Below are 10230 nucleotides of genomic sequence, written 5' to 3'. Positions count from 1 at the left end.
CAACTCCCACCTGTTTATGCTCTCTGTATGTGTGTATATATATCTCCTCATTATATGTTCCATTCTATATGCATCCGAAGAAGTGGGCTGTAGTCCACGAAAGCTTATGCTCTAATAAATTTGTTAGTCTCTAAGGTGCCACAAGTACTCCTGTTCTTCTTTTTACATTTTTATTGTTGTAGTTAAAGTACAAAATAAGGTCTATGAATCAGTCAGCCGACTTTTGGAGCTGTCAGGAGTTAACTCCAGTAATTAAGGATTCATTAATGGAAACATTAAAGTGCAGCTCTATTCTTAAAAGTGATTATGTAAAAATAAGGGATTGTTATTCAAGAGATGTGTGCATTCAGTCATAGCTGCAAAATCTTTGTTAGTGCTGATGACTCATGAAATTCAATGACCTCAACCTGTTTTTCAAACCTAGATGGAGTTTACAGGGCTGGCAGTTGAGGTGGGGGAGGAACATTTTGCTTCTAAACTGAGCTTATTTGATACAGAAGTCTTTGAGAAACAAACACAAACCTACAATATCATTTTTACAGTCACTTTCTAAAGTAGAATCATTCTTTTGTGTAACACAGATGAAAATGGTAAAGATGAATGAATTGGCAGGTAAGCCCAGAGAACTGACACTGCATCTGTCAACCACACTGTCAATCTTGCAGACAAAACCAAACATTTCTCTACTGTATTTGCAAACTTCAAAACAGCACTTTAAAAAATTGGCTGGCTATATAACTACGATATGTACATTTTAAACAGGTCCACTATCTTATCAAATAAAAATGTAGAGGCAGCAGAGTTTAATGCAAACCTCATTCATGCCACAGATTATTCTACATTTTTAACAATAAACAGCAGTAATACTCTTCAGTTACATAGCATTTTTTGTCCTGTGATCTTAACCTGCTTTAAAAAGGTTGATTACCCTCATTCCAGGAATGTGGAAACGGAAGGCTAGAGTGGTCATGTGACTTGCCCACAGTTATACAATGAGTCATCAGCGAAGTCAGAAACAGAACTCTAGTCACTTCCACATCTCCTGCTCTGAGCACAGGCTAACACTGCCGTCATTTGCCCAAACTCTTTTGAGAAACAATTGTGACCAATCCTTGTCCTTTACCTCTTTGATGGGAAGTGATGGCGCATTCTACTTCATGGTTCTTTCTTCACCTGAATTGACGTGTACTTCCACTGGCATGTCACTGTTGGCTTCAGACTTCAAAAGAAAACACAGTATTTAAAATGAAGCCCAACCCATGGTAAACAATTCTGCCAGAACAAAAACCCTCTTCAAGAGCTTAAAAAAAGAACAGTTACTTACCTTGCACAGTAACTGTGGTTCTTCAAGATTATGTAATCAGTGTGGATCCCACTGTAGGTGCGCCCGCACCTCAAGTGAACAAGGCTGGGTTTTTTGAATGCTAGTGTCAGGCCTTGGCTACACTTGGGGATTCACAGCGCTGCCACAAGTGTAATTGCGCGCCTCTCTCGCAGTGCTGCAAGTACTCCACCTCTCCGAGGGGAACAGCTTGCAGCGCTGGGAGCGAGCGTGCAGCGCTGCAGGTGCTGATTACACTGGCGCTTTACAGCGCTGCGCTGGGGGGGGGGGGAGGCGTTTTCACACCCCTGAGCGCAGCACGTTGCAGCGCTGTACAACGCCAGTGTAGCCAAGGCCTATGTCAGTGCACATGTCTGTATCTCCCTCACAAGTCAAAGCCTGTGTTGCTGAGGACTCTAAAAAGCAGGGACAGAGGGCATGGGATCCACACGGACTACAACACCTCAAAGAACCATAGATACTGCAGGGTACATAAATACATTTTTATTGAGGTAGTTAAAGTATGAAATAATGTCTATGAATCAGTCACTCAGTCTACTTTTGGAACCGTCAGGAGTTAGCTACAGTAATTAAGAATACATTAATGGAAACATTAAAGTGCAGCTCTATTCTTAAAAGTGACTATGTAAAAATGGGGCATTGTTACTCAAGAAATGTGTGCATTCAGTCATATCTGCATAACCTTTGTTAGTGCCGATCTTCCCCTCTGGGTATGCGTCAGTCTGGTTCCCCCTGTAGGTGGCTGGCAAGCAGTATGCTCTCAGGACATGCAAGTAAGGAGTATCAATCAAGTGGCTGATTGAAGAACAGCTCTTTCGAACTTAGCATATGCTCTGGTTGCCACGTCAAGGGTATAATAAAAGCCAATGGGCTGCTCCACATGGCTGCCAGACAGATCTTGGAGATCAGCACTTTTCTGAAGCAGACCACGGATGTTGCTTATGCCCTAGTGGGGTGTACCTTGAGGTTCAGAGGGAGCAGCTCACCAGCCAACTAATAACAGGTGGAAATACACAGTGTGATCCCCTTTGAGATTCTCTGGGATGAGATGGCTTGGCCTTTCAATGTGCTGGATATGGCCACGAAGAAGCACAGAGAAAGTCTGAAAGGCTTGGTCCCGTGGGTGGAACCCTCCTTGGGAGGCTAGCCCCCAGCTCAGCCCCTTCCTTCCTTGACCCCCCCATCCCCCCCGCCAGAGCCCCGAGTGCCACCCCCACCGGCTGGAGGAGCCCCGGCCAACCTCCCCTGTCCAGACCCCAAGCTGCCCTGGGGAAAAGAATCTCACTCTCGCAAAGATGCTTTAGATATGCCCCATGCAGGTTCCAGGGCAGCCGAGGAGGCAGTATTTGCTACTCAGCTTCCTGGGTTGCTTAGTAATCTCTCTGGGAGATTACTGATGAACTCAGGAAGCTGAATAGCACATACCGCCTCCTCAGCCAACCTGGAACCTGCATGGGTATAATAAAGCAAAAATTCCCCCGCAAACCCTGCAACTGGGGGTCTGGCAGCCGCAGCAGTGCCAGGGGAGGCTCAGCCTTCCCTGGCCTATTATACCCACTGCCCATCCTTGGTCCTGTTGATGTCAAAGTAAGATCCTGAAAATATCTAGAGTATGAAGCTTCTTTTCTCTGGGCGAAGAGCGTGGCTTCAAGAAGACGACTGGTAAAGTAATAGACTGGCTCAGGTGCAATTCCAAGACCACTTTAGGGATGAACATAAAGTGTGGTTCCATCACCACTTTGTCCTTGTGGAAGGATGCATCAGGTGATCCAGCCATAAGATGCTACAGTTCACTGACTCTCCATGGTGATGTGATGACTACAAGAAAGAGGGTCTTGATGGTGAGTTGGTTTAATGAGCACTCTGCTAATGGTTTGAATGCAGGCGCCATACACTGTAGGAGAACAACATTAAGCTCTCATATGGGAGTCGGGTCTCTAAATGGAGGACAGGTATGAAGAAGACCATTGAGGCACACAAGACTGAAGGAGTCTTTATTGGGGCATAAGACGCCAATATTACTGCAAGATAGATTTTAAAGGGAGCTAGACAGTAGACCTGCCAGTATCAGGAGAAGTATATAGTCCAGAATCTTTATTGTCAGAGCCTCTACTGAATTCACATAGTTCTGGGCTGTCCATATGGGAAATCTTTTCCACTTTGAGGAACAGTTTCCTGGTGGAAGGTTCCTAGCTTTGTAAAATAATTTCCCGGTCCTGCTCATCCAGCCAACATGTGCAATGATTGTGTGTCTGGTTGCAATATTTGACCCTGGTTCTGTGATAGCATGCCCAGACAGGTGGGAAGACGTGAGAGAGGCTGACTGGACATTTGATTGAATATAGTCTTGTCCTTCACAACTTTCTCTGGCAAGGAATTCCACAGGCTGACTGTGCGTTGTGTGAAAAAAAATTCCTTTTAGGATATCTTTCAGCTCCTCTCTCCCTTCATGAGGGAGTTTTGCCGGAGAGTTGTAGAGAAACCAAGGTGACTGCAATCTGGATCAGGAACTCCTGAAAGGCCTTGAAATTGTTTACTGCAGAGGCTACCACCTTGTCCACGGATGACGAGTAGAGGTCCTCAGAAAGTGAAAGCTTTGATCTTGCTCCTCTCTCTGTATTCCAGTGACTGAGGTCTTGCTAACAAAGCCATGGGATGGGCGGCGGGGGGGGGGGGGGGGGGCTCCTCCTCTTCCACAACAGCCAGAGATTGGTGAGCCCTCTATAGCCCCAACAGTGTCAAAGTAGTGTTCCATAGGTGTACAGACAGGGTAGCAGGTTGAAGGCCAGACCAGCGCCAGTCCTGGCATGCTAGTGGTTGAGAGTTGTAGAGACTCTCAGGGTCTCCTGGTGGCACCACTCAGACACTAGCAGAGATGGGTCCCTGCTGGACACCAGCAAAAGGGCATGTCCTGGGTATTATGAGGAGTACATCTACTCTACAGTTAGCATTGATTGGTAAGGCAATATGAGTGCAGGTGATGCTGAGAGTGGCTCTGGTGCATCCAGAGTCCATCCTGTCAGTGCCAGAGTCAACATCCACGGGGAAGTATTTCTGATGCCAAGCCCAGTGGAGTCTGCTCCTTTTCATCCATCTTCAATGCCCTGCAGGACTTGGATGACTTGTCACCAAACATCCTCCTGTCTCTCTATGAGACGACCAAGCTCCTTCTCAAGCTCATGTCTCAGAAAGCCTCTTCCAGCACCTGGCTTCCCTTTCTGAGATGTTGACAGGTTTGGTGCCAGGCGTGGTACTAATGCCAATGTTGATGCTTCATCTGGTTTCTGTGCAATTTTCTGTGCAGTTTTTGGAGCCACCTGCCTAATAGATGGAACACTAGAAGATGCAAGCTTGAGCATTAAAGAGGTCTTTGAGATTGAAAGTGGAATCAGATCCAGTTGTCCTTATATTCTGGGTCTTGAACCCAGGCCTGAAGAGCTGCTAGGCAGAGGACATCGCCACCCAGTGGGAGCTATAATAACTTCGTGCTCCACTACTCTTGACCCACGGAGGACACAGACAAAAGGAAGCCCCACCTCCAGGGGTCTGACAGACAGCAGCCTCCTGGCTCCTGACTCTCTATAAACCAAAGGGATGTTCCAGGAAGTGTCCAGGCCACAGCACAGATCTCCTGTAGCTTTACTGACCACTCCTGCTCCATGTTCTTGAACCTCTTGAACTCCTGGCTTAAACCTCACCTCGATTTGGACCTCACCTCCTGACTCAGACCCTGAAAGTTGACTTGGACTCTGATCCTTAGTATCAACCCTGGCTTGGAACTTGACTATGAACTCCTATGCTGCTCTCAGCCTCAAGTGTGACCCTGCTCTGACCCCTAGTCCCAACAACCCTGGTCATGATCCTGACACAGAAGAACCACAGATTGCTCCCGCAGATGGGAGCTTCAGCCTCACCCCTTTCAAATTGCAGGTTCTTTCAGAGAAGCAGAGGCAGACTGAGCCCTTGCCTGGGATGTGGGACTCTCCCAAGCAGAATAGGTATATGCTGTGCCCATCTTTCAGAAGAATTAGTTCATCACAGGACAGTCTAGACTTGCTTGATGCCTGCAGGTTTTGAGTCCACCAGTTCTAAGTCCCTGTCTGCTTAGCGGTTTTTGGTTCAACAAGCACTAGAACAGATTAGAGTGATCAAAATACAGGAAAAAGTAGTTCTGAAGAGTTTCAGAAAATTTTTAAGAAGTTTGGCCAAACCTAAAGTCTAGCAGTTGCACACCAACTAGATTCCATCTCACTGGTATGAGTGATAAGAGGGAACTTAGGGAGTGTCACAGCCACCCCACTCTTTATACCCTCACATGGGAGCACAGAGCAGGGACACGGCTATTCCAAAAAAACCCCAGTCTCATGTGCACCTACATTGGGATCCACACTGACGGAAACCCAAAGGACAATCACTTCTTGCAAAATGAAATGGTCGATGAATCTGACATTCACTTTCTCTCTCCCCCCACACACAAAATCGCTCCAAAAGTATTTCTAGATTTCAGTCATCCAGTGTTTGGTTTAACACTAAGTAATGGAAGAACAGAAGTTCAGTGAAAGATACTTTAACTGATTCATTTTTGTCTGCACTAATTACAGAGGTAGAAAATTTCCCACAGATGTTGTAGATGCCATTTCGCATTCTTAGAATTCCGTGTTGATTTATACAATAGACCTCTTTTATACTATACCCTTTGAAAGTGTGTTCTCACGCTACCTTTAATTTAACAGAAATTAAAGACTGAAGAAAGGCTTATTAGAGCATCTTTTCAGCCTCCCTGCCAATGCAAGAATGTTCTCTACAGCATATATTCAAATCTAGTTTTAAATGGGTTTCACTAAGAATATTTCCATAACTTCCACTAAGAGATTGTTCCACAGTCAGACCGTACTACTTCAACAAGTGTTCTGACATTAAGCTTTTGCTTTATTTATTCCATTACTCCTAGTTAAACCCATTTGGACTTCTCTGTGGTATGATGAGGCTCTGCTATATCTGCTTCCAAGTGGATTTAGCCTGATTACATCAGGTTTTAACAACCCCCTTTTATGCAATTCCAAAACACTTCCAAATATAAGTGTGCTACTGTAGCATAGGGTTGAAATTTAATTTAATTTTCTCTCTATAGTAATAAAGAATATTTTACTAACTTCACCTAAGTACAATTGTGAGCAACAAATTATTTGGCGCTAAGGTTTGAGACAAATTAAATTTTCACAATACAGTTTATATGTGAACTCCCGTTACAGTTTAACTCTATGAAAAAGGAACCACATTTTCCTTTATTTTTTATAATCACCAAGCATGCTGTCAACATTTAACAAACAATTATGTTTATATATCACTTCAATAGTCCTTTAGTGATGCTTTAACTTTTACAGACACACAAAAAAAATCCCTGCTTAAAAATATTACCATCTAATAAGGCCTCATTCATCCATGTGGCTGGATCCTTATGCAGAACCCCATTTAAGCCAGGATAGATATGTAAACATGATCAATGCGGATGTGGTTGCAGGAGTGGATCCCAATCCTGCAAATAGTTTCCCTCATGCAAGGTCCCATTGATTTGGATTGCACAGTAACTTATTTCAAACAACTCGGGCTTTTCTTCTTTCTTTTCTTTTCCCCCCCTGCCCCAAACTGCTTTGCAGAATTTCTTCCTACCATGTCTCTCAAAGTGTTTGGAGTTTCATACAAATATACTTATAAAATTTAAGTATTGAAGCTTAGTCTAATGGTTTCAGGTTTTTATTTACTGCATTTAAAGACATGTGCATTTGGGGCTTTTTTATTTTAAAGACCTCTCCTTCTCCTAAAAAAAGAAAGCCTCCTGTTCTGACACCAGGCACATTCTTTACATATTTAAAGGAATTCACATCTGCTGACCCCACTCACTTGAAAACACCTGGATAAAGAACACAAAAATAAACCTTGTAAAGTACTACACTCTAAAATGTGAAGTGTTTCCTCAGGGGTGGGTGAATAATTTCAGTTTCCTAACGTGACTGATGTCAGGACAGATCTAAATCACTGCTCACTCCTCGGTAAATGAACTAAAATTAAATTACTCATTGAGGGCTCTGACATTGCTTTTTTTCCCCCTTCTCATTTGTTTTGTTTTTTAAATGCCAAAACAAACAGAATTTAGGCTAATTTCTTTTTCCACAAAAGAAAAAACTAAACTCATGGAAAAAATCTGTTGACATCATACCAACCAAAGGATTTCATCAAATAGTTGATCTCTTAGTAGACGGAAATGCCATAACACCACATTAGCTCTCCCAAAGTGGATCTGTATATGAGCAATAACTGTGCACAAGATTCATTCTAATGCCTTAAAGCTAGATGCAGGCAAAACTATTTAATGTCTGAAATGAAAAGAAGCTTTTTCTTTTGGCGTGTATCTCGTGTGTAAAAGCATTAACAAAAACTGAAAAAAAGAAAGAAATTTAAATATGAGAAATAGCAAAGTAATCAAAACTGTATACATTATAAGTAAATTTACTTTTATGCCCCTATTTTGGTCAGACAGTACATATCTTTTTTTTAAGGATACTATTCGGATACACTTTCCGAGTACCAGAGGAGACCAAAAAAAGTGTTAAATAAAAACACAGGCTGAATAATCAATGGAGTCCTTAACATGTGCTCACTCACTCTCCACTTTACATCAGACATATCCATGAGTTTTTTTTCTTTTTTTTTTAAAAGGCTGTATATGACAGCACTATCTATTTAGATTTACGTTGTCTTCAGGGTTAAACCAAAGTAACCAATATCACCATATGCTGTGAGCCTCAAAAAGCTAACAAAGGTCAGAAACGGATAGAACTTGGATGGCAGAGTTCCTACAACCAACCAAACACTGCAGAAAATGGTGGTGTTGACCCAATAATAGAATTCTGCCCTGGATCACTGGCCCCAGTCTGCTATTTAGGGGCACAGTGTTGAGGATGGAGGGGTCATCTTTTGACTCTGACATATATGAAATTTAGGCTCAAATTCCCAAGCCGCTTTTGAAAATGGGATTTAGGAACCTAGGCCACTTAGCCACTTTTTGCAAGCGTAGGAGTGCCAGTACAGATAATTCCATTCTGGCTACCTAAATTTCCCCTACAGTTTCAGTCAGATACTATACTTCTCACTTTCTACCCTAAACTGTGGGTAGTGTTGTTATGTGTTGTTAAACATCTGCCATGTTTGAACACAGCTGACGCTGTGTTCCCTACAGTGTGTACAACAGTAAAAGAATTAAAGTGCTTTGGGATCCTTTGGGCTGAAAAGCACCATTTGAATGTCAAGATAATATTGAACAGAAAATGACTGCACAGAATATATTTGCTTTTAACCTTCAATATTTGAGTTAGCAATTAAAAGTAGATCTCAGGGCATTTTATACCTCCGATGTTAATGCCTAAGGAAGACAGATATTAACCATCACGCTATCAATTAAAAACAATTTTTAAAAATTAATTACACAGAAGAAATAGATGTAAATGATTAGAATCACTTGTGTGCATATTTTCCTTCTATACAGAAAGAGAGAGAAGCACCATAGCCAGCTATCAGAATAATACTACACATCCAAGAGTGGGCTGCCTTTTCTAACAATTTGTTCATAACATTATAGTTCAGACAGAAGCAAAAGTCACAGGAACCCATGACTTCCCTGCTATCCTCTCTAGAAACCTGTTACGGAGGGCCAATCCCCGTTGCAATCCAGCATCTAATTGAGAAAACCTCATCTGCTCATGGGGATTATATCGGACTCGATTCTTGCACCTACACGTTCACCATTTGTTTCCTTCCTACATTTATAACTTGGAGGTCTGGCTGGACCAACAACTCTGTTTAGCAGAGTAGATACCATAATCCATGCCTTTAACACTTCAACTATTGTAATATGAAGTATTTGAAGCTAAGTGGTATGAATACTCAAGTTGAAACAGTTGCAACTACCTGCCTACTTAATATATAGAGCATGGCATCTGTGCTCTGGGATCTGTACTGGTTACCAACTGGCTTCCAAGTAGAACTGATGGTGTTTATTCTAACCTATTAAATTCTATAGGATACTTGGATGTGCCTACTTGAGAGACTGCTTCTCCCCCTATGCAATACTGCTGCAGCTATAGACTGTAGCAGCTCTCGAGTTAGAATATCCTCACTATCAAGAGGGTAAAGCTGGCAGACTGATGTCCAAGACTTTACTCATTTAAGGCTCAAAATAGTCCAATTTTACTAACATTTAGGGCATGCTACATGGCTCAACTGTTTCTTTTGGCTTTTTGGGTGTTGCTAGAATTCAGGTGGCACAGGGTGGAGTTTGAGGTATTGTGGGATATGGGGCAGTATCTTATTGGGACTCTCAGTTGTTGTAAAGGGATGAAGCAGATTGAATACTTGTGACAAATTATGTCATTTCCAGTGATGGCAGAGTGCTAAGGTGCATATTTTGTAATGTATTTTCCTAAATCAAAAGAAAAATAAAATAAAGACCAAATCCATCTTCGTAAATTACTTTACTTGATGTTAATACAAAGCTCAATCTGTTTGGAAGCCTCTAAAATCCATATGTTTATTCAGATTGTCTTGAAAATTGCTGAGCCTCTGCTCCAAAAGGAGTTCCTGAAATACAGCCACCTTAAAAAGAAGTAATATCAAATTTGGGGGTGGGGGGTATAACTTTTTTTTGCATACACCTATAGTTCAGACTATGGATCTGATCAGCCCCAAACTGATATTCCCAACTGGGGTTTGATCTCAGCTAGTGACAGGCTTTCCCTGCTGCTTTGGGGAAATAATATTTAAAAAAGACTTTTGAAGCACAAGTTGGATTTACAATGTGACTTGAGCCAAGCTGATGAACAGGAGGAAGGGAT

General features: G+C 42.4%; 1 protein-coding gene across 3 annotated transcripts in view; it reads right to left on the bottom strand.

Moving 5' to 3' along the window:
- Window positions 1-10230, bottom strand: part of APOO (apolipoprotein O) — a 73105-nt gene that overhangs the window by 7188 nt on the left and 55687 nt on the right. For all 3 annotated transcript variants that reach the window (XM_034755163.1, XM_034755155.1, XM_034755147.1), the window contains exon 8: window positions 1124-1219. In XM_034755163.1, coding sequence (XP_034611054.1) covers window positions 1151-1219 — 69 coding nt within the window. In that variant the 3' untranslated portion in view covers window positions 1124-1150. The remainder of the gene's footprint in view (window positions 1-1123; window positions 1220-10230) is intronic.

Source organism: Trachemys scripta, chromosome 1 (assembly GCF_013100865.1).
Source record: "Trachemys scripta elegans isolate TJP31775 chromosome 1, CAS_Tse_1.0, whole genome shotgun sequence".
NCBI classification, from domain to species: Eukaryota; Metazoa; Chordata; order Testudines; family Emydidae; genus Trachemys; species Trachemys scripta.
The sequence above is the reverse complement of the archived record's forward strand: the minus strand, read 5'-3'. Positions and strand labels throughout refer to the sequence as shown.